Genomic DNA, 24,917 nt, shown 5'->3' on the forward strand with positions numbered 1-24,917 from the left:
GTCTGTCTGTCTGTCTGTCTGTCTATCTATCTGTCTGTCTGTCTGTCTGTCTGTCTATCTATCTATCTGTCTGTCTGTCTGTCTGTCTGTCTAACCTATCTATCTATCTATCTATCTATCTATCTATCTATCTGTCTGTCTGTCTATCTATCTGTCTGTCTGTCTGTCTGTCTGTCTATCTATCTATCTATCTATCTATCTATCTATCTATCTGTCTGTCTATCTGCCTGTCTTTCTAACTTGTCTGTCTATCTTTGTCTATCTATCTATCTATCTATCTATCTATCTATCTATCTATCTATCTATCTATCTGTCCGTCTGTCTGTCTGTCTGTCTGTCTGTCTGTATCTGTCTGTCTATCTTTCTGTCTATCTATCTATCTGTCTATCTATCTATCTATCTATCTATCTATCTATCTATATGTCTGTCTGTCTGTCTTTCTAACTTGTCTATCTTTCTGTCTATCTTTCTGTCAATCTATCTATCTATCTATCTATCTGTCTGTCTGTCTGTCTGTCTGTCTAACTTGTCTGTCTGTCTATCTATCTATCTATCTATCTATCTATCTACTCTTCTGTCTGTCCATCCGTTTGTCCGTCCGTTCGTCCGTCTGTCTGTCTGTCTAACTTGTCTATCTATCTATCTATCTACTCTTCTGTCTGTCTGTCTGTCTGTCTGTCTGTCCGTCCGTCCGTCCGTCCGTCCGTCCGTCCGTCCGTCCGTCCATCTGTCTATCTATCTATCTATCTATCTATCTATCTATCTATCTATCTATCTATCAATCTGCCTTTCTAACTTCTGTCTGTCAATCTAGCTGCCTATCTACTGTATATGTCTGTCTATCTGGCTGTCTGTATATTTATATGTCTGTCTATTTAGCAGCTACATGTTCTGTTCATGTTCTCACTGTTGTAGGAAACATAAGAAGTGTGATTCACATACAACATGGAAAATTTTCCCTTAGTTTATCCATTTTTCTTGGATGTCTGCTGGCATGCTCGTAGGGTCTCACACTTTACTATATTCCTCCCTCAAACCCTGTCTCTCTCGCTCTGTTCCACCTTTGATGCATATTTTCCGCTCTGTGTCGACATCTTGCTGTAGTCAGCATAATATTGTGCCTTTAAGGCTCGTGGGAGCTTGACTCCAACAGGAAAACATTTATATCTGTAATATATATATATATATATATATGTATATATATATATATATATATATACATATACATAGTATACACACAGACATTTGCGCACTGAAACCCACATATGCCGCAAACGCACGTGCAGATGCGCAATTTGTTCAACATACAGGAGTGTGTGGAAAATATTGCACTGCTTTCACTGATTGACTACAGATGGATTGGGTCAATAATGATGGATCTGTAAAATGCATGCTCGCTGCAGGAGACGCGTATTTCTGTGTGTTTCTTTCCATATCCTTTTTTAGAAAGTGGTTTGTATCCTCTCTTTTGTTTTAGGAGTTTGTGTGTGTGTAAATCACTAAGTGTTTACTAAATCACCATATGTCCTCTTTGTGAACAGGGACAAAAAGGCCACCCAGGACCACCAGGCCTTCCCGGGGAACCAGTGAGTAATACAGACATACAAACACTGTTACACAAACAAACAAGCACATAAACAAACATTCAAAGTGTGGGGATATTCTTGTCTGACTCAAAAACCTACGTCATTAGTCCACAGAAAGTTTTACCTCTTAAAATACACACACACAGACATTCACATGACAAGAAAAGCCCTTTCAAAGCCCTCTGTGTTAATAGTTAGTGAACTATCCTTACAAGTCAAAAGTTTAGAGAGAGGAAAGACAAACACATACCCAGAGGAAAGTTTTATTGCGCAGAGGTTGTTCTTTCGTAACTTAGGAAACTTAAAGGTGAAGCGTGTAATTTCTGCGGCTAGCGTCACCAAAGATAATTGCAAAAATAATGGTTGATTTTAAACAGATTTATGGGACACTCCCGCTGTCTGTCATTGGTCAGACAAACAGATAGTCTCATCCCAAACTCCTGCCATTGGTTGAGCAAATGTAGCTCTTGCTAGCAAATGTCACAACTACACACTTTGCAATTTTTTTCCAATGACGATGATTTAAAAGTAGCCGTCTATTCTGAATTTTTTTTAAAGGAGAACTGTGTATGGTTGCAAAATGTCAAACATCTAACTTCACTTTTCCACATTGTTTTTGCTAAATATCTTTGAATCCGCTGTAGTAGATGAAGTTCATCGCATTAACTATATGCATGTTCAACAACAAACAAAGTCACACAATACTGTCTTCAATTTCAAAACTGCATCTATTACTCAACTAATTTCTTTTTGTGAAATCTATCTATCTATCTATCTATCTATCTATCTATCTATCTATCTATCTATCTATCTATCTATCTCTCTGTCTGTCTGTCTGTCTGTTTGTGTCCATCTACCCATCTATCATCCATCTTTCTGTCTGTCTGTCTATCTGTCTGACTGACTGTCTGACTATATATCTGTCTGTTTGTTTGTTTGTCTGTCTATCTATCTGTCTGACTACCTGTCTGTCTGTCTGTCTGTCTGTCCATCTACTCATCTATCGTCTATCTGTCTGTCTGTCTGTCTGTCTGACTGACTGTCTGATTATCTATCTATCTATCTGTCTGTCTGTCTGTCTATCTGTCTGTCTGTCCATCTATCCATCCATCATCCATCTGTCTGTCTGTCTGTCTGACTATCTGACTATCTATCTGTCTGTCTGACTATCTATCTGTCTATCTATCTGTCTGTATGTGTGTCTATCTGTCTGTCTGTCTGTCTGTGTCCATCTACCCATCTATCATCCATCTTTCTGTCTGTCTGTCTGTCTGTCTATCTGTCTGACTGACTGTCTGACTATATATCTGTCTGTTTGTTTGTTTGTCTGTCTATCTATCTGTCTGACTACCTGTCTGTCTGTCTGTCTGTCCATCTACTCATCTATCATCTATCTGTCTGTCTGTCTGTCTGACTGACTGTCTGATTATCTATCTATCTATCTATCTATCTATCTATCTATCTATCTATCTATCTATCTATCTATCTATCTATCTATCTATCTGTCTGTCTGTCTGTGTGTCTATCTGTCTGTCTGTCCATCTATCCATCCATCATCCATCTGTCTGTCTGTCTGTCTGTCTGACTATCTGACTATCTGTCTGTCTGTCTGACTATCTATCTGTCTATCTATCTGTCTGTATGTGTGTCTATCTGTCTGTCTGTCTGACCATCTGTCTGTCTGTCTGTCCATCTGTCTGACTATCTGTCTGTCTGTCTGACTGTCTGTTTGTCTGTCCGTCTGTCTGTCTGTCTGTCATTATATTTTGCTTGATTTTTTTTTTCTCTTTCTTTGCAATTAAAGCCATATTGTTTGGTGTTTTGTTCCAAATGTAATGCAATGACTTTTATACATTTTATGTGTTCAAATACTATACTTTCATGTAAATTAGGGTAGCCATCATTTCTCTTTGTCTTTCTTTACAGGGGGAACAAGGCCCTGATGGAGAAGCTGGAGCCAAAGGCTATCCTGGCAGGCAGGTGCAGTAGATCTTCCTCTGCTGTGGAGTGTGGCGTGTATATGTGTGTGTATGCGTTTGTTTGTTTGAGTGTGTTTTGCTTTGTTTTTCATTGACCGTTCATGCAAAATATGCAATTAATTTAGCAGTAAGTTGCCCTGGCATAGATATTGGGTTTTGTTCTGTATAGCTGCAGGGCACAGCGATTGAAAATAAGTGTTATAGGAAAAGTGTAATTATAGGAAAGGATGTAGTCGCTCGCTCTGGCTACTTAGTATCGTGATGTTTTGACACACTTGTGTTGTTTTCACTGATGGAGTTTTGGATTTAATCACAATAAAACTAAATTAAATATCCATCCAGAGCCACAAGCCTTTGGTTTTTGACACACATTGAGCTCTTATGCTTGTGTTTTGCTTGTGTTTAAAATCATTTGAACTCAAACCAATATTTCATTTCATATATTTAATTATTTGGTAAGTATCTGTGTTATACGCAGGACAATGTACAATCACCTAGTCATTATCGAAAAAAAAAAAACCCTTATGAGTTATTATCCCTCTGCTTTACGCATATTATCCAATACTTAAACAATGTAACAAAATCAAGGAAAGGCTAGTTGGTTAAATATTTATCCATTGCTATTTTCTGCATGTCAGCCTAGATATTAACATGTTACAAGAGATTTGTGGTTCTGTTTTCATTATGAAGCCTATGATAAGGCCATTATAAGTTCATCAGGGTTTTTGTTCTTGTGGGCACACAAGTTTGGATGCTTATCAAAAGAAACAAGCTATTAATTTCAGTTCCAGTTTGCCTGTTAAACGATGTGTGTTGATTAAATCCTAAGCCTGTTACTGAAGTCTCTCTTTCTCTTTTCTTCTCTTCCAGGGTTTACCTGGTCCAGTAGGGCCTGTTGGGCCGAAAGGTGCTCGGGTGTGTACACGCCTTCTTCCCAGTTTGATGTGTGATTGCAACTTACAACGCTGTTATTGTGACATTTGAGCTGTCTGAGCAGCCTATGGTTACCGTTGCAATGTTTGATCTTTTCCAAAGCTGAAAATGAACGCTTTTTCTGACGTTCTTGTCGTCTTATTTGAGTTTTAAAGTCAAGTGATTTGACCTCGACTCCATAAGAGGGATTTTTACTACTACAGCTTCTCTTTTCTTCCGTCTCCCCCTCGTTTTCTGGTTTTTTCCTTTTTCTGTTTTTTGAGTCAACAGAGACTCAACCATGACAAATTTGCTGCTGACAGCTGCCCGAGCCATAAGTGTGCATTTATGTGTGTTTTTAGCCTCCTACGGTCACATTAACATGTTCACATGTACAGCCACCTTCATTTATTTTGCTCTGTCGTCAGTTTGATGTATTCAGAAACAATTTATATTTTATTCTCACTGTGCCACTTTATAGAGTGTACTCAAACATACACACGCTCTAGCTGTTGTGTTTGTAGTTGAGCTGTATTAAAGGCTCTTTATCAGGCTAGACTCCGCCCACATTGGCTGGAATTTCCTGTTTAAAATAAGACTGAGGCCCTGCTGTCTTTAGGCACCGCACACACACACACACACACACACACACACACACACACACATATGCATGTGTCTTCCAATGCACATTTGTATCAAAGCACCTTGCATGGAGTTATCAGTCTGCCTTTTTGCTGGATGTGTGCGAGTGAATCTGTATGCATAAGTTTTCATTGTACCCTGTGTTTGTTTGTGCATGTTGCCATCGTTTGTTCCCTGAAGTGAGCGTATGTGCCCTTGGACTACATTGTGGAGGCCAGCACCATGCAGTCCATGGGCATATACACTTACTTCATGGCCTGCATCAACACGAAGACGTCCATTCATCCATCCTAGCACCTCTCCATTCATCTGTACATCCTTGTGATCAAATCGTACGGTGGACGTCCGTTGGATTGCCAATGAACATATAGACTAAACTGTCTTATATAGACTAAGCTGTTTTAAAGACTTACTTCATCTGAGGGTTAGTTTTACTACTCAGGAGAGTTTCTATTCACGGATTAACTTTGTCTCAGATATTTCTTCTAAAGCTGTTGCAGTATAAATGGGAGATTTTGAGATTGTCAAGGCTCATTCACACCAAGAATGTTAACTATAACGATAACTATATTTGCATCCACACCAACGAACAATAACGGTCTGTTTATTCTAAGCTCATGCACTGCGGTTTCAAAGTGTGTACAACATGTTTTTGCTGTTCTTGTTGCATTTACATGGCTTTAACCAGCAGATGTCCTCAGCATGCTATGTTTGGAGTGAATAGCTAGTGTAATCGATCTAATCTAACAGTGAATTTAGCTGAAGAAGTCAATGTAGTGGAATAAAAACAACGGCTAGTCTTTTATACTGCAACTTTAAAAGAAGCAAGACAATGTTGTCGAAACTAGCGCTGGATACCTGAGGTCATTTTATGTTTGCTAGCCTGGCATAATGATCTCATCGTTAATACTTCTCACCATTTATTTGGAGGGTATGACCGATTGTTTTTCTTTAAAGTATTCTTGAAAAGGGGGTTTGACTTGTCAAACAGTGGTGTTTTTTTATGGACCTCGACGATTAACTTCTCCGCAATGTCATCTTCCATTTTATTTGCGCGAGCCCTTAAATTAGAATGGATTCTGATTGGCTGTCAGTGTTTTATCATTCAACAGCTGGAAAAAAATTAATTCTGAAAGTGATCCCAACGATATCGTTTCTCTATATCCTTATCGTTATAACTGTGGTGTGGACAGTGCTATTCTTTTATATTTAGAAGGATTTTTAGAACTACATCTTTATCGTTATCTTTATAGTTATCGTTCTTGGTGTGAACGGGCCTTAAAATAGGTCTATGAAATTAATATGGATAGCATATTAAGCAACCACCTAGAACACCCTAGCACTACTAATAATATACCCATATAGCAACCACCCCGAACACCAATTTTGAGGGAAAAAAATGAGATATTAAACAAAAAAAAAGAATATTCCAGGCATCAGTATTGAGGTTCTCTCTGTTTCTTTATAGGGTTTCATTGGAATCCCGGGACTTTTTGGTTTACCTGGAGCTGATGGTGAAAGAGTGAGTCTGTTCATGTTATGACTCCGTCTGTAACCTCCTTCACTGAGTCATTTTTCAGCAGTCATGTGATCGTAACAGTCATAGGGGCGAATGTTCCGGGTGTTGTTTAACGCTGCTAAAGTACTTCACATAAAACCATTAAAACACCCACAGATGCAACACATCTAATTAATACAGTCACCTCATTGACATGATAAACCATATGACATGATTTCCTCTAGACCACAAACACTAATTACTAAGCATATTCAATCAATTCAGCATACAACATACTTAAACCTTCTGTAAAGTTCAGAAATTTAAGATTACATTTTGAAAACATAAAATGTTCAGTACTCAAGCTGTGTGTGTTTGTGTGTGTGTGTGTGTGTGTATATGTATATATATATATATATATATATATATTCGGAACATATATATATATATACGTGTGTGTGTGTGTTTGTTTAACAGCAGTGACTATACTGAGTTTTTGCATACTATATAGTATATGGGTATATATTAAATATTAACTGTAGCTTACTCTTTTCATGTCTTACATGGTATTTCCTGAAGGAAATACAAATCTAGTTATCTATAGCTAAAATATGGTTCTAAGGGTCACACTTTATATCAGTTGTCTTTAACTACTAATAATAAGTAAAAATGTACTTCTTTTGTTCACACTTTTGCTGCTGTTGAGGTGGGATATGGGTAAGATTAGGGACATGGGTTGGTTTAAAGGTGGGTTAAGGTGTAAGGGAAGGCTCAAGAGTGTAATTATAGATGTATTTACAGAAATTAATTATGCACTGTAAACCCGAATAAGTTGGTGAAACTCAAAAAAATTGAGGCAATCGGTTACATAAAAATTTCTAAGTTAGGAAATTTAAAGTTTAAGTAAGCAGAACTGGCAGATTTTTATTTTGTACTCATACATTTGAATTGTTATTAAATTGAAATATTTGAGTAAACTAATTCATACATTTAACTTAAAATTATCACATAATCTCAACATAAACATTTTTATTAGTGGAAACTTAACTATAACAACCTAATTCAGAAAATGCTAACTTGCTAATTTCCTAGAATGTTAGCAATAGCATGGTATAGCACTGGCTGAATGTGTACAGCAATATAAAAAGGGTTAGTTCACCCAAAAATGAAAATAATGTCATTTATTACTCACCCTCATGCCGTTCCACACCCGTAAGACCTTTGTTCATCTTTGGAATGCAAAATAAGATATTTTTGTTGAAATCCGATGGCTCAGTGAGGCCTGCATAGCCAGCAATGACATTTCCTCTCTCAAGATCCATTAATGTACTAAAAACATATTTAAATCAGTTCATGTGAGTACAGTGGTTCAATATTAATATTATAAAGCGACAAGAATATATTTGGTGCGGCAAAAAAACAAAATAACGACTTATATAGTGATGGCCGATTTCAAAACACTGCTTCATGAAGCTTCGGAGCGTTATGAATCTTTTGTGTCGGAGCGCCAAAGTCACGTGATTTCAGCAGTTTGGCGGTTTGACACGCGATCCGAATCATGATCGCATAACGCACCAAAAGTATTCTCGTCGATTTATAATATTAATACTGAACCACTGTACTCACATGAACTGATTTAAATATGTTTTTAGTACATTAATGGATCTTGAGAGAGGAAATGTCATTGCTGGCTATGCAGGCCTCACTGAGTCATCGGATTTCAACAAAAATATCTTAATTTGTGTTCCGAAGATGAATGAAGGCCTTGCACAAAAAACATTATATAACAATTAATTTGAACATTTACTGTCCCTTTCGAGTGCCATGAGCAAAGCATTCTGGGAAATAGAAATCCCAGTCCAGTTTCAGTTAAACTTAAGTTTGTCTAAATTAAAAGATAAAAGTTCATAAAACTCAAAACAATGAAACTGTTCAGTTTACTTGAAATTGATCAGTTCTATGAACTCGAAAGAAAAAGAAAGTTTAAATACTCATAGAAGTTAATTTGATTGAACTAATTTGTTTAATTTAAGTTTGTCCTACTCAAACCAATTAATTATTTTGAGTGTTAGGGTTTACAGTGCAGCTGCAATTACATGCAGGTATTTTAAAAATATAAGTACAATGTAAACACATGAATGTACACAATAAGTGCATTGTATCAAATGATTAATTTAAATGTTAGTGCAAAGTAGTTAAAGACACCTAATATAAGTGGGACCATTCTAAGTATATTTATATTTTATATAAGTATATAATACTGCTGTTACTGTTATTATATAGAAATAGATTAGTGGTAGATTTTTAAATCAAGTGCTGCCCACTACTGGTAGATGTATGACAGTAGATCCTATCATGGATGTGTGTGTGTGTGTGTGTGTTGTGAAAGTGGAAACTACTTCCAGCTGGTTCTGGCGTTCAGCTGAGGGTGTTTGGATGAGTCATATGATAATAGACTGCATGTATACACACACACACACACACAGAGAGAGAGAGAGACAGAGTGTAGAGGGGTCTTTGAGTTCTTCTTTCTAATGGCATGAGACTTTTAATCACAGGTGACTATATTAGTAATTATTTAGTGTCTCTCTCTTTCTCTGTCTCTTTTTCTTTTTCAGGGTAGTCCTGGTCCACCAGGGAAGAGGGGCAAGATGGGTAGGCCGGTAAAGTTTTGTCTCAACATACTTTATAGATACAGATGTGAGTTTGTTGTAAGTGTGTGTGAGAAATGTAAGATATTTTTCGAAAGATGTAATAATTTTGTTGCCCTACAGTGTAACAAAAGCATTTTAAAAGTGCAGTCTATAGTTTCTCAACATGAGGTCATTAAAGATGCATACTTAGTAATTATAAAATATTTTTTATTAAATAACAGTTATTTATGTATAATTGTGTGTGTGTGTGTGTGTGTGTGTGTGAGAGAGAGAGAGTTTTACTTTTCATTGGATCATGAAATCGTCATTGTCCCTTGGCCTTTGGGACACAATAGATACACACACATAAACACACACACACTTACTAAGATGCAGAATCAGCCATGCAGGGGTTGTTTAAACCAGCATGACCTTTGACATCTGACCTCATAAATTTCCTGTTGAATCAGCAGGGCTCAGTGTTATCATCTGAGTGATGTCATCATCAGCAGTGCCATACTAAGGGTTAGTGATTAGAACAGTCCCCCTAATCCACTCTTTGGTGGGAACATGCTAGATAGCAACATGCTAATGACACTCTGGTTTGATGCCTTGCAACAAACCAGAACACCTCAACAACCGCATACCAATGGCTTAACAACTATCCAGAGCATTTTAGTAACCACTCAGAATGTAGCGTCATGGGGGCAACTTATGATTCTTTACAAAAATAAAATTGTGTAGATAATCTGTGATAGCATAAGTGACTTAGAAGTTCATTTTCTCTCTCTCTCAGGGTTTTCCTGGTGATTTTGGAGAAAGAGGGCCACCAGGACTGGATGGGGAACCAGTGAGTTTTTTTTTTTCATATGTATTCTTTCATCTTCTCATAAAGCAGATAAAACACTTAGAACAGAGATGATGAGAAATGCACATGTACACGGTGTCTACAGCCTCCAAACAAGCAGTGGAAGTGTGTATCTGTGTGTGTGTCTTTGCGCGCGTTTTTGTGATTTATGAGGACACAATTTTGTATAATGACATGGGTATTACACTGGTATTACGACTTAAACATGAAATATGAGGACATTTAATGAGTCCTCATATTTAAAATAGCTTTAAAAACATACTAAACAATGTTTTATTAAAAAAGTAAAAATGGGGAATAGGTAGTGTAGGGGGATAGAATGTACAGTTTGTACAGTATAAAAACCATTACGCCTATGGAGAGTCCTCACTTTGATATCAAAACAAACCTGTGTGTGTGTGTGTGTGTGTGTGTGTGTGTGTGTGTGTGTGTGGTCCTGGTAAACCCTGCATCATGGGGACAGAGTGTCCCCACAAAGATGGCAATATCTGAAATCCTTGTCCTTGTGGGACATTTTTTGGTCCCCATGAGGAAAACAACAGTTTATAAATTTATCTAAATTATGTTTTTTCAAAATGTTAAAATGCAGAATGTTTTCTGTGATGGGTAGGTTTAGGCTTAGAGGATAGAATATGCAGTTTATACAGTATAAAATTGATTATGGCTATGTGTGTTTGTGAGTGTGAGATAACTGTGTATAGGTGTAAACCTCATCCTTTACTTTTGGTATCTTGGCTGAACACAATTTTCCACTCACTACTTATGTACACACACACTGTATTTTCTGTACTGTTCTGTATTTCTTTCTGGTATGGAAGTCATATTTAATTTGTTGAATGCAAACAAGGCTGTGAAGAGTAGATGCTGAATAAAAAGAACTTAAACCAGCCTAAGCTGGTTTGCTGGTCATAAATAGTCTCACAGTCTGATCATGCTGGCCTGGTTTGTTGGTTGGGTTTTTGGCATTTGTAAATTAGTCAGCCTTGGAGACTAGCTTAAACCAGCTAAGACCAGCAAACCATTTTAGGCTTATTTGTTTTATTTATTTCCGTATAGGGAAGGTGTTAGATCATGTCTTTCTATCCAATGAATTTATTTATTTATTTATTTATTTCAGTCAGGAAGGTGTTAGGTCATGTTTTTTTGTCCAGTGGATGGATGGATGGATGGATGGATTGATTGATTGATTTCAGGAAGGTGTTAGGTCATGTCTTTTTGTCCGATGGATGGATGATTTTATTTATTTCAGTCAGGAAGGTGTTAGATCATGCCTTTTTGTCCAATGGATTGATGGATTGATTGATTGATTGATTGATTGATTGATTTCAGACAGGAAGGAATTTTTTTGAGGAAAAACTTTCATTCACATTAAATTAAATATGGGATCTGTGCTTACTATGGTCAGTATCATCATATATTTGATACATGTAATACATTTTTTGGGTTGATTAGTTGAAAGATTATCATTCCCAAAAATGTCTCTGATTGGATGGAGTATGTGACATCATAACAGGAAGTGTTCGAGTCAAAACCCGCCTTTTTTCACCTGTAAATGTGGGGAGTGTAAGAACAGGAACTTGAAATCCCTCTCATTTCCTGTTCTCCCTTTTCCTGAAAAGAGGAGTGAAGTGCTCCTTTCATCCTTTCATCACACCAGGGGAACGAGAGGAAATGGCTCCAGCACGCTGCTGCCGAGCCAACAACAAACCGTCTCTGTTTCTACAAAAACACTCACACACACTCTCTCTACAGCTCACACTCGTTTGTACAGCCATATTAATATCTCTGAATATGAAGAGAGTGCATATACACAGCACATATTATAAAGGACACACATGTACTAACCCATGAAGCACTAGAAATCTGTACCTGTTTAAGAAGGAAAACATAACGCTCTGTCCCTGTTTCTGTGTTTATCTCAGGGTGTAATAGGAGCTCCTGGTCCTCCTGGTGTCCTTGGATTGATTGTAAGTGAAAAATTCCCCTTATTATGATATTAACTTTCTTGTAGTGTGTAATATAGCTGTTGTAAAAGGCCTGCAAAGTTTCAAAGATTGAAGTGGCTGATAAATGGAGTTATTGCCTCCCAAAAGAAAGAACTGATTCCGAACTGCCTGAAACAAGTTGTCAATAATTCCAGTCTTACTTCCTGCACTAATGTACATACAGTGGGTATGGAAAGTATTCAGACCCCCTTAAATTTTTCACTCTTTGTTATATTGCAGCCATTTGCTAAAGTCATTTAAGTTCATTTTTTTTCCTCATTAATGTACACACAGCACCCCATATTGACAGAAAAACACAGAATTGTTGACATTTTTGCAGATTTATTAAAAAAGAAAAACTGAAATATCACATGGTCCTAAGTATTCAGACCCTTTGTTCAGTATTTAGTAGAAGCACCCTTTTGATCTAATACAGCCATGAGTCTTTTTGGGAAAGATGCAACAAGTTTTTCACACCTGGATTTGGGGATCCTCTGCCATTCCTCCTTGCAGATCCTCTCCAGTTCTGTCAGGTTGGATGGTAAATGTTGGTGGACAGCCATTTTTAGGTCTCTCCAGAGATGCTCAATTGGGTTTAAGTCAGGGCTCTGGCTGGGCCATTCAAGAACAGTCACGGAGTTGTTGTGAAGCCACTCCTTCGTTATTTTAGCTGTGTGCTTAGGGTCATTGTCTTGTTGGAAGGTAAACCTTCGGCCCAGTCTGAGGTCCTGAGCACTCTGGAGAAGGTTTTCGTCCAGGATATCCCTGTACTTGGCCGCATCCATCTTTCCCTCGATTGCAACCAGTCGTCCTGTCCCTGCAGCTGAAAAACATCCCCACAGCATGATGCTGCCACCACCATGCTTCACTGTTGGGACTGTATTGGACAGGTGATGAGCAGTGCCTGGTTTTCTCCACACATACCGCTTAGAATTAAGGCCAAAAAGTTCTATCTTGGTCTTATCAGACCAGAGAATCTTATTTCTCACCATCTTGGAGTCCTCCATGCGGGCTTTCATGTGTCTTGCACTGAGGAGAGGCTTCCGTCGGGCCACTCTGCCATAAAGCCCCGACTGGTGGAGGGCTGCAGTGATGGTTGACTTTCTACAACTTTCTCCCATCTCCCGACTGCATCTCTGGAGCTCAGCCACAGTGATCTTTGGGTTCTTCTTTACCTCCCTCACCAAGGCTCTTCTCCCCCGATAGCTCAGTTTGGCCGGACGGCCAGCTCTAGGAAGGGTTCTGGTTGTCCCAAACGTCTTCCATTTAAGGATTATGGAGGCCACTGTGCTCTTAGGAACCTTAAGTGCAGCAGAAATTTTTTTGTAACCTTGGCCAGATCTGTGCCTTGCCACAATTCTGTCTCTGAGCTCTTCAGGCAGTTCCTTTGACCTCATGATTCTCATTTGCTCTGACATGCACTGTGAGCTGTAAGGTCTTATATAGACAGGTGTGTGGCTTTCCTAATCAAGTCCAATCAGTATAATCAAACACAGCTGGACTCAAATGAAGGTGTAGAACCATCTCAAGGATGATCAGAAGAAATGGACAGTTAAATATATGAGTGTCACAGCAAAGGGTCTGAATACTTAGGACCATGTGATATTTCAGTTTTGCTTTTTTAATAAATCTGCAAAAATGTCAACAATTCTGTGTTTTTCTGTCAATATGGGGTGCTGTGTGTACATTAATGAGGAAAAAAAAAAGAACTTAAATGATTTTAGCAAATGGCTGCAATATAACAAAGAGTGAAAAATTTAAGGGGGTCTGAATACTTTCCGTACCCACTGTAGATTTGTAAAAAAAAATTGCCTTTCTAAAGAAAATTTCAGAACAGACACCATCATTACTGTTCGTAACACTGTGTATCAAGTGCTGAGGAAGATCAGGAGCTGAAATTCAGATGTGGTAATTAAAGTTTAGTTTCCAACATGTGCTGTAAACGGTCGACCAATCACAACAGGGTAGGCCATTTGACCAATCAGAGCAGAGCAGGCTCTCAGGAAGGAGGGGTTTGAAATAAACTTAACTGTTTCAGACACTGTGAGAAAAGAGGTGATGCTGCAATGTATATTATGAAAAATTGAAAGTGTTTTTTGACCTTGGATAAATGTAAACCTGTTGTAAGAGACTCAAAAAAAAAAAAAAAAACTAGAAGCCTTTGAAATAGCAAGATGACCTTGATAACAAAAACTGAGCCACAAAGATGTGGAGCTCCATTATGCTGAGCTTATATGCAGGTGGAATACAACATTATAATTTTTTATTTTATTTTATTTTATTTTTTACAATTTATGGAGGTTATGCAGACCCTAGACTTTAAATATTGATATTGAAATCCTACACGTAGCAAAGTTTTATTTCAAATGTTCTAATATTTTTTTCTTTAATTTTTCAAAATAATTTTATATGACTGGCATTGGAAATGGTTTGGCAGATTTACATGTGCAATGTTAATTATTTAGAGTGATGGTAATGAATGAAATACAAGCAGAAAAAAACCTTGTCATTTGAGCAATTATACAAATGTGCATCCCTAAAAAAGAAGTATAAATCAAAGTGATGTCAGTTTAAAATGCTTATATATACACTATATTTCAAAAGTTTTGGTCACTAAGATTGTTTTTTAGGTTAATACTTTTATTCATCAAGGATGCATTAAATTAATCAAAAATGACACATTTAGACATTTATAATGTTACAAAAGATTTGTATTTCAATAAATGTTGTTCTTTTGAACCTTCATTCATCAAAGAATCCTAAAAAAATGCAACACAAAAATATTTCCACAAAAATATGAAGCAGCGCAACTGTTGTCAACATTGATAATAATCATAAATGTTTCTTGAGCAGCAAATCAGCATATTAGAATGATTTCTGAAGGATCATCACTGAAGACTGGAGTAATGATGCTAAAAATTCAGCTTTGATCTCAGAAATAAATTACATTTTAAAAAATATATTCACACAGAAAACAATTGACCTTTTGCCAGGAGTTTGATTGACAAGTGATCTAACCAATCATAACGGCGAATCCGCCGTTTTGTCTGACAAAGCAGTCAGGGGAGTTAGTAGATTAACGTCAGTGGACTTGAACTTGAAAAATGGTGTGTATTGACGAACATACCTTCTGATGTTCATTTATGTTTATTTGATGCTATAAATTAACTAGTAGGAAGAGAAGATAGGTTCACGAACCGTTTGATCTGAGGCGCTACAGTGATCTGTAACAACACATTAAAGAGCCACAAAACTGTATTTATTGTTTAAATTAATTTAAAAATTACAACATTTGAAATTTGAGACTGTTTCATATCAAAGGTAACCTGCTCTGTCTTGTCTGTCGACATGTTGTCTGTGTCCTCTTTGCTCTGCGATGTATTTTTCAATGCGTGAGAACATGATGTCCTGTGTGGCGTGAGAGCGGCATGGCTTGTTGGGCGTAGCAACAGTAACTAAAGGGGGCGGGTCTTTTCGAATGGTCAGTTGTAATAATATTTTGCAGTATTACTATTTTATTGTATTTTTGATCAAATAGATACAGCCTGGGTGAGACTTTCTTCAAAAACATTAAAAAATCTTACCGACCCCAAACTTTAGAACGGTAGTATAGCAATCAAATTAAAGTTATAACTAATCATCGATACAAATCACATCCCACTTGTAACTTTGTCAGGCTTTTATCAGGATGTCTGCTCACTCTCTGTTCAGTATTTATACACACATTGTGTGTCTGTTGTTGTTGTAGTACAGCTGAAATCAGTTTCACCTAAGCAGCATGATGTTCATATTAAATCCATATTTGCTTTTACAAATGTAAACAAGTTGATGGCATATTTTCTGTTGGTTTGTACTTGAGTGAGTAAGTGAGATCATGTGCCCCCTGCAGGCCCTCTTAGCATGATGTTTTACTTCAATAAAACACTAAAACCCACAATATTCTTTTAAACTGGTAATATTAATCAGATGAAGCTTTTTAAGTTAGATCCTTCACAAACTGGAGATCAAAAACACGTACAATGCTCATTCCCGTCTCTTCTCCAGGGTGATATGGGCCCTGTCGGCATAATCGGTTTACCAGGACCAAATGGACTGAAAGTAAGTCATGCACATATGGAGCCCATGCATATCTCTATCAGTCACCAGCCATTTCAGTGTTTGTGTGTTTGTGTTTGTTCCAGGGTGTCCCAGGGAACGTGGGCGAGCCTGGACTGAAAGGTGATAAGGTGATCTGAATACTCTGTTATTGGCCTGTTTTGCAGCATGTGATGGAAATTCTCTCTCCCCATTGGCCATCCTATGTTACGCATGTTTTAAAAGTTCTGTAGAATTATTTTTGAGATACAAACACAAATTTTTGAGAGAGAGTTGCTTCCAGGTTCAGTACACATTAAGCGCTATCGACAGTTATATGGCATAATGTTGATTTTCAATTATGTAGTTTTTTAATAAATATTTTTAAATAAACAATTATTTATTTGTTAATGCACATAAATTGGAAGTCAGCTTTCTGGAAGCATTAAAAGTGGAAATTAAAACTTGCATTGTTTCCCACTTAAATTAATTGAGTAAAGTTGTCTGTAATATTGTCTAAATTGTCCATTCAGCAGTTGTAATACTTTAATAAGTGGATGCATAACCAACTTAATTTGTGTGAATAGAGTTTTATTTATATAAAAAATCCCTTTCTGGTGTCCTTGTGCATGTTGTGCAAAAGTTAAAATATTTAAAAGTTAAAAATTTAATTTTACACGGAAAAGGTCAGTAAGCGAGTCTAGTCTCCTGCCAGCTCATGTAATGTTTAAAGGGATAGTTCACCCAAAAATGAAAATTTTGTCATCATTTAGTCACTCTCAAGTTGTTCCAAACATGTATGAGTTTCTTTCTTCTGTTGATCACAAAAGAAGATATTTTGAAGAATGTTAGTAACTACACAGTTGATGGACCCCATTGACTTCCATAGTATTTTTTCAAGTGTTTGGTTACCCATATTCTTTAAAATATCTTCTTTTTGAAAGAAATTCATATAGGTTTAGAACAACTTGAGGGTGAGTAAATGACAGAATTTTCATTTTTGGGTAAACTATCCCTTTAAGTCTTGTGGATATACTTTAATGTACCATCTACTACAATTGTTCTAAAACCTGAGAAGATTATTTCCTGTACCAGACAACGTTATGCAACAAATGCTGTCTATAGAGCTTAACTTGCTTTAAATCTGAAGCTTTGCTTTAAAAGTTTATGATTATGTTAGTTCAATGATCAGACTTCTTCTCAAACTGCTTTTTGAGAGCGAAAACAACATAGATCTTGCCCTAACCATCTTCTTCCGTCACTTTCTCTGGTCTTTTTTCTGACTTTGATTTACTTCACAACTTATTTCCTTCTCTTTCACTTTTTCTCTCTCAGGGTGATGTTGGGCTTCCTGGAGAGCAAGGGGAGATTGGGTTTCAAGGAGACAAGGTATACCTTCCAGAGTGACCCCTCATTTCCCCCTGTCAAACACACATTTGCACACTGTCAGCGCAGAGCAGTGGACGTCCAGATGTCTGGTATTTTAATTAAACATGACCTTCTAATTGCCCCGATTTTAGAGCTTTCATAGACAGTTATACATGCACTCTCTCACATACATGCTCTTGAACTTGTGTTTGTGCTAATATGATGAATATATAACTGTGTGCATTTTATTTCTGTTTGTTTCAGGGTGTGCAGGGTTTGCCGGGATTACCAGGACTTCGTGGAAAACCAGGACCACAGGTATGTTTGTTTCTTTCCTAAAAAAATCGGTCAGGATTAACTTACACTCATGTCGTTCCAATTTTGACTTAAAAGTAGAAATTCTTGTTCTTATTGTTTTTTTCTATGTAATTAGTCTCCATGAGAACCAAAGCTTTCAAGCTTCAAAAAAAGTCTCAAAAGCACTATGGAAATTTCTAAACAATGGTTCATGTGACTTGTGCACAATATTCAAAGTCTTCTGAATGCATACAGAACATCCATTTTGAACCTTGAAAGCCATTAATTGTAATTGCATGTAAAACATTTCTTCAAAACCCGCCCAAGGCATACGCAGAATAAAGGGGCGGGGCCTGATTGAGTTAGTAGTGTGTTGAAACTCGAGGTTATGGTAAGGGGCGCGACATTTCCAAAACAAGCTCGAAGCGCTTGACCAATCACAACACAATGGTTCAGTCAACCAATCAGAGCACATAGAGACAGGAAGTAAACAGAGCTTTACTGACAGAGTGGGAAGAGAGGAGCTGCAACAATGGAGAATATGAGAAAAATAATGTGCTTTTTGAACATTTAAGCATGAAAATGTTTTAGTAGACCCCAAAAACAAAATCAAGACTTTGTAAAAAGGCATAATATGGCCACTTTAACAGAATATAATATATGGCCATAATCAGGTATTAAAAAGCTACATAGTGTAACTGATATTCAATTTCTTTTTTTTTCTTTTTTTTTAAATCTGTTTATTGAACTTTTACAATAACATGATACAAATGCAGGAGAATCGCGAAACTGAACTTCAATTTCAACTTCATTTTTTTTGTTCTAGTGTGCACATTTGTTTTTGTTTTGTTTGTTTTGTTTTATTTAAAAAATGTACCTGAGAACCCGTGTGAGTTTAACCTAAAAGCTCATGGTCTGAATGTTCAGTTTATTTCATTGTGTACATGTCCGAATCAGCATCTGGGTGAATTTGTGTGTTTTGAAGGGCAAGACAGGAGAGAGAGGGCCCAGTGGATTACCAGGTCCACCAGGACCAGAGGTATGAATCAACATCTCATAACCTTTTTAATTTGTTCTGTTACTGATGTCAACAAATATAGAAAATATGTGATGCTGATCGATGTACTCATTTAGGATTTGCGGTTAATTCTTCACAGGGTTTCCCTGGTGACATCGGAAAACCTGGACAAAATGGACCCGAGGGACCAAAGGTGTGTTATATATAAAGAAAATCTTGGAAAAACAGGTGTTTTGAATATTTGCACAAATATATTTGTATCTTCATGCTGTTGATGTTTTCTTCATAGGGTAAGCCTGGAGCCAGAGGTTTACCAGGACCTCGTGGAGCGGCTGGACGAGAGGTGTGTGTGTTATTTGAAAGGTCTAAATGTCTTTAAAATAGACCTGTGAGACAAAAATGAGTATATTTTTATTTTAATTTGTAGGGTGATGAGGGTCCTGTAGGACCACCGGGGCCAGTAGGACTCGAGGTGAGTTGTGATTTACACATTTGGGGTATCTGCATGAGAAAACTACACACTTTTTGCTGGTTGGTTGTTTGTTGGTAAACAGTGATCTTGTACTAGAGATTTAACTTGTACTAAAATAACTAAAACTAAAAAAATATATATAGACATGTTAAAACAACTATTAAAAATGACAACACAACAAAATTACTAAAACTTTAACTAAAATGAGAACTGATAAAAACTGATGAAAATATAAAAAAAAATATATATATAATAGTATCTCGATACTAAAATAACGTTTTTTTTCTTTTTCTTTTCGGGTTTTCAGAGGTAGGTGGTTTTGGAGGCTTTAAAGTTGAATTGATGCATTTGTTAATTTTAGATTTCTGTTATAGTTACTTTAACTGGTCAGTTAGTTAGTTAAACTAGTAGGCTAATGAAGTCTTTTGATAGATAGATTCTTTAGTAGTTAGTTGATAGACTAGTTAGTCATCCAAGATAGATTCTTAGTCAGTCAGTTAATTAGTTAATCTGATAGGCTAGTTAGTAATCTGATAGATAAATAGACAGATAGACAGTTGATTGGTTGGTTAGTTAAACTGGTAGGCTAGTTAAGTTGTTAGTTGTTTGGATGGTTAGATAATGAGTTAAAATGATAAGCTTAGTCATCTAATTGATAGATTCTTAGTTCATTTGTTAAACTGATAGGCTAGTTAGTAATCAGATAGATAGACCTACAGATAGATAGATAGATAGATAGATAGATATTGATTGATTGATTGATTGATTGATTGCTCATGACCTGTCAAAATATTTTCATTTTTTATTCAAAATAGTTTCCCTTTTTAATTTTCTGTGTGAGCGCAGCGATGTACATTCCCTCAATGGACCACAAGGTGGAGCAATGGGGGATCTAAATTTAAAATAACATTAATTTAAAATGTCAATAAATCATCAAGGCAAGTAATTCTGGGAATATGTTTTTTCTAAAAACAGACGAAAAGAATAAATCCAGCCTCATAAGGCAGAACGTTTAGGATCCGCTGCGAGCATCCTCTGTGTTACATAACATTCCCGCTCTGTCTCTGTTTTTCCTCTTTTCCCTTCTTTCGTTCCTCTTTTTCGTGTTTAACCTAACTCAGCGCTTCTCTGGCACGAACTCAGAACATTTCTGGATGTTGTCCATCCTTCTGTCCTCAGACAGGTATCTGTTTTCCTCATCTTTCCCCGTCTCTGTTGTGCGCCCAGTAATTGGATATGTCTTGGTGAAGTTTTTTAGTATGTTCTCTTTGTGTTCTGACCGCAGCTCTTCTGCATTAGTATGCATACTCATGTCTTGCTCCAACATAATCAAACATGTCAGTGACTTATTTTATGGGTGAATCAAAGAAAAATGGGAATTATATTTTGCATAAAAAAATAATGTTCATTTATAACCGTTAAGATTTTTTGGCATTATGACATTGTTTTAATTTATTTGGGAATCAATTAGACATGCTGTTTGTGACTTCATTTAATGTTTTAGCTAATGCATATTATTTGGACGTGATTGCTTACTATTTTGATGAATAATAAAAGATTTCAAGTCAGAACTGAATTGTAAACCGCAAAATTATAATTAGAAATGTCCAAAATTTTGAACAATATTGACATTAAAGTATTATTTTGGTAACTCTTTACTTGAGTTTAATGTATTATAAAGATATTCATAATGTACGTTGTAATACATTATATATTTTCATAAATGTTTGTAACTAAAGATAAAACACATTATATTTGCAGATTCCTTGCTACATCTGAAATTGGTTGTTTGTCATGTGTTTTAATGTATTATGTATTTGTGTAATAATCAATAGATTATTGTAATGCGAGTATTGTATTGTAATTAGATTATTGTATTCTCTTTATGGAAAATACAATTTCTTATTATTTTTTTTTTTTTCCTTTTGAAACTGTGTTTATATGTACAGTGTAGTTTTTCATCATTATTATGTCTCATAACAAATCTTCTCTTTTCTCTCTGTGTTGTTTTTCCAGGGTCAGATGGGCAGTAAGGGTTTCCCTGGGGCTATTGGACCTGAAGGGGTCAAAGTGAGAACATGAGCAGTATAAACACACACAAATCTCCTAAAACACACACGGTCACTCAAACACTCTCTGATGTCTTTCAGGGCGAGCAGGGTGTCACAGGGAAGGCTGGACCCATGGGTGAGAGGGTGAGTATATAGACAGAGTTATCGCCTCTAAACACACATGTGACCCTCACACTGATGATGTTGTGTTTGTAGGGTCTTGTTGGCTTCATCGGTCCTGCAGGGGAGGCTGGACTAGCTGGAGAGAAGGTAAGACACACCTGAGAGTGTGCAGCATACATACAACTCCTTCAGTAGTGTGTAGAAACATCCTAGGATGCATATCGCGAAGTGGGTGGAGAGACTGGTCAGAGCTGTGGTTTCCACAAAAATATGAAGCAGCACAACTGTTTTCAACATTGATAATAATAAGAAATGTTTCTTGAGCAGCAAATCATCATATTAGAATGGTTTCTGAAGGATCACATGACACTGAAGACTGGAGTAATGATGCTGAAAATTCAGCTTTGATCACAGGAATAAATTACATCTCAAAATGTATTCAAATAGAAAACAGTTATTTGAAATTGTAGTAATATTTCACAATATTACTCTATTTTTGATCAAATAAATGCAGCCTTAGTGAGCATTAGATTCTTCTTTCAAAAATACTAGAAAATCTTGCAGACCCCAAACTTTTGAATGCTAGTGTTAATGTTCTGTCATGTGATTTATTTAGGGTGATCGTGGAGAGATGGGTTTGCCCGGACCTTCAGGAGAGAAAGGATCTACGGTACGGCACTCATACACACAAATACTGCACTTAAATTCTCAGCGTGCACTTCCTCCCTCATTCTGTCTCCCTCAAATTATGAATGTTGTTTAAAACAGGAAGTTCAACTGTCCACCATAGTTACATGGCGCACTTCCTCCCAGTCATCAGCTCATGTGTGTGTCTGGTGTATTTGTGTGTGATTAGAATAATAATGTCATTTGTGGGTTACAAATATACAAAACATACCATGAAATTACCATGGTATGATGCCAAAATATACCACAGTAATGCAATGTAATGTAATATTTTGTAATAAATTTGCCATCACTTACAGGGGCACCCAGGAACCCCTGGAGAGAGCGGCCCAACAGGACCACCAGGCAGTCCAGTAAGTCTACATCAGATACTACAGATGGTTTGAATGTCAAAAGGTAACTGACGGTAGTAGGCCTCATGACCTGCTGTCGTTAGATCAGTGTGCTGTCCATCAGCTGTCAGACACCTCTGTGTAATGTTCTGTGCTTTTAGTCTGGTCAGACAAAACAAATATACAGCTGTCGTAGCAGTGATGGAGACAGGAGCCAGTCTGCCTGACACTCAATCCATAGCGTGTCAGAAGAAAGAGAAAAGAAAGACAAGTATGTGTCTTTAACAATGTCTTTTTTCATAGGGTCCACCAGGATCACGAGGACCAATCGGCATGAGAGGACCTAAAGGAAGACGGGTAAGACATTTGGGCATCATGAGTATGCAAGTGTGTGCAAGTCAGTCTTTTATCTAAAGTAAAACAGTACAGGTACAGTACAGGCCTTTTGGTGACCAGTTTTGAGCTTTAACCACCACACTTTTTCTGTTATAGTTACTTTAACTGGTTAGTTAAGTCGTTAGTTAGTTAGTTGGTTAGTTAAAATGATAGGCTAGTCATCTAATAGATAGATTCTTAGTCAGTCAGTTAGTTAGTTAGTTAGTTAGTTAGTTAGTTAAACTGGTAGGCTAGTTAAGTTGTTAGTTGGTTATTTAGTTAGTTAAACTGGTAAGCTAGTTAAGTTGTTAGTTGGTTATTTAGTTAGTTAAAATGATAGGCTTGTCATCTAGTAGATAGACTCCTAGTCAGTCAGTCAGACAGTCAGTCAGTCAGTCAGTTAGTTAGTTAGTTAAACTGGTAGGCTAGCTAAGTTGTTAGTTGGTTATTTAGTTAGTTAAACTGGTAGGCTAGGTAAGTCGTTGGTTGGTTAATTGGTTGGTTGGTTGTTAGTTAAACTGGTAGGCTAGTTAAGTTGTTAGTCGGTTATTTAGTTAAACTGGTAGGCTAGTTAAGTCATTGGTTAGTTAGTTAGTTAGTTAGTTAGTTAGTTAGTTAGTTAAAATGATAGGCTAGTCATATAGATAGATTCTTAGTCAGTCAGTTAAACTGGTAGGCTAGTTAAGTCGTTAGTTAATTGGTTGGTTGGTTGGTTAGTTATTTAGTTAGTTAAACTGGTAGGCTAGTTAAGTTGTTAGTTGGTTAGTTAGTTAGTTAAACTGGTAGGCTAGTTATGTTGTTAGTTAGTTAGTTAGTTAAACTGGTAGGCTAGTTAAGTCGTTAGTTGGTTAGTTAGTTAAACTGGTTGGCTAGTTAGTCATCTAATAGATAGATTCTTAGTCAGTTAGTTAATTTGTTAGTTAAACTGGTAGCCTAGTTAGCCCTCTGTTAGATGATAGCCAAGTTAGATAGATTCTTTGTTAGTTAATCTGATAGGCTAGTTAGTTGTCCAATACATATATTCTTAGCTGGTTAGTTTGTTAGTTAAACTGATAGATAGATAGATAGATAGATAGATAGATAGATAGATAGGTTGTTTGGTTGGGTGGTTGGTTGGTTGGTTGGTTGGTTGATCGGTTGATTGGTTGATTTGTGTATATGTGTTAATTGTCAGGTGTCAATCACAGAAACAGACTGTGTGTTCGCTCACACCCACACAAACACACATTGTAAATGTATTTCATTAACCGACAGAATCAACATGAATTACTGGAGACAAAACTGAGCACAGAGATGCAATGGAAACAAACTTAGGAGAGTTCAGTTTCTCCGTGCCGCTGTCTGGTCTTAGTTAGAGCCCCTCACTGAGTCTGTAAATCACAACTCGTTGTCTTGATGATTCATTGATTCACTGATGCATTTAACCCCATTTTTGTTTCCTGCCTTCACCGCCTCTGTCACTGAGAAGCAGAAATAGCCAAAACAATTACTTATTATCTCTTTTATTTAAAAAGACTTTAAAGGTCCTATAGACTTACAAAAGGAAAGACCTGACCCGTATAAAGAGGGCAAAATATCATAGACTTGAGTGTGGACTCTTTGAGCTCGAGTCAATAACCAAGTAGAACACCCCAGCAACTGCATAGCAACATACTAAAACCCCTCAGATCACATTTGCAATTGTGTAGTGTCACTTTGGTAAGCAATCCAGATCCAAACGTACTAAACGCTAGGCCGTGATTCTGATCTATTTTGTTGTATGTGCAAGTTCTGTTTGTCCTCATTTCCTTGGCAATAAGGGCTTTTCTGTGACAAGTACATTGTGGTATCACTGCAATAGAAAGACACTCCCAAACGCTTAGTTATCACTGCATGTTTCTATGTATATGAGGCCTACAAATGAAGACCAGATAACAACACGAGGAACCTGCAGAATGTCCTGCTGACATCTTTTGCAGCATTAATAGATGTTGAGAAAATAATGAGCCACTTTATTTTCTATGTTTTATGGATGTCT

General features: G+C 36.9%; 1 protein-coding gene across 1 annotated transcript in view; it reads left to right on the forward strand.

Annotated features, from left to right (window-relative positions):
• The window catches only part of col27a1a (collagen, type XXVII, alpha 1a), a 74,454-nt gene that overhangs the window by 24,557 nt on the left and 24,980 nt on the right, over positions 1-24,917 (forward strand). Inside the window, exons 8-28 of the mRNA XM_051878054.1 lie at positions 1,542-1,586; positions 3,513-3,566; positions 4,436-4,480; positions 6,588-6,641; positions 9,236-9,280; positions 10,047-10,100; positions 12,041-12,085; positions 16,148-16,201; positions 16,285-16,329; positions 17,513-17,566; positions 17,810-17,863; positions 18,828-18,881; positions 19,000-19,053; positions 19,150-19,203; positions 19,288-19,332; positions 21,349-21,402; positions 21,483-21,527; positions 21,600-21,653; positions 22,123-22,176; positions 22,493-22,546; positions 22,829-22,882. Of these exons, the coding sequence (XP_051734014.1) occupies positions 1,542-1,586; positions 3,513-3,566; positions 4,436-4,480; positions 6,588-6,641; positions 9,236-9,280; positions 10,047-10,100; positions 12,041-12,085; positions 16,148-16,201; positions 16,285-16,329; positions 17,513-17,566; positions 17,810-17,863; positions 18,828-18,881; positions 19,000-19,053; positions 19,150-19,203; positions 19,288-19,332; positions 21,349-21,402; positions 21,483-21,527; positions 21,600-21,653; positions 22,123-22,176; positions 22,493-22,546; positions 22,829-22,882 (1,071 nt within the window). The remainder of the gene's footprint in view (positions 1-1,541; positions 1,587-3,512; positions 3,567-4,435; positions 4,481-6,587; positions 6,642-9,235; positions 9,281-10,046; positions 10,101-12,040; positions 12,086-16,147; positions 16,202-16,284; positions 16,330-17,512; positions 17,567-17,809; positions 17,864-18,827; positions 18,882-18,999; positions 19,054-19,149; positions 19,204-19,287; positions 19,333-21,348; positions 21,403-21,482; positions 21,528-21,599; positions 21,654-22,122; positions 22,177-22,492; positions 22,547-22,828; positions 22,883-24,917) is intronic.

Source organism: Ctenopharyngodon idella, chromosome 21 (assembly GCF_019924925.1).
Source record: "Ctenopharyngodon idella isolate HZGC_01 chromosome 21, HZGC01, whole genome shotgun sequence".
NCBI classification, from domain to species: domain Eukaryota; kingdom Metazoa; phylum Chordata; class Actinopteri; order Cypriniformes; family Xenocyprididae; genus Ctenopharyngodon; species Ctenopharyngodon idella.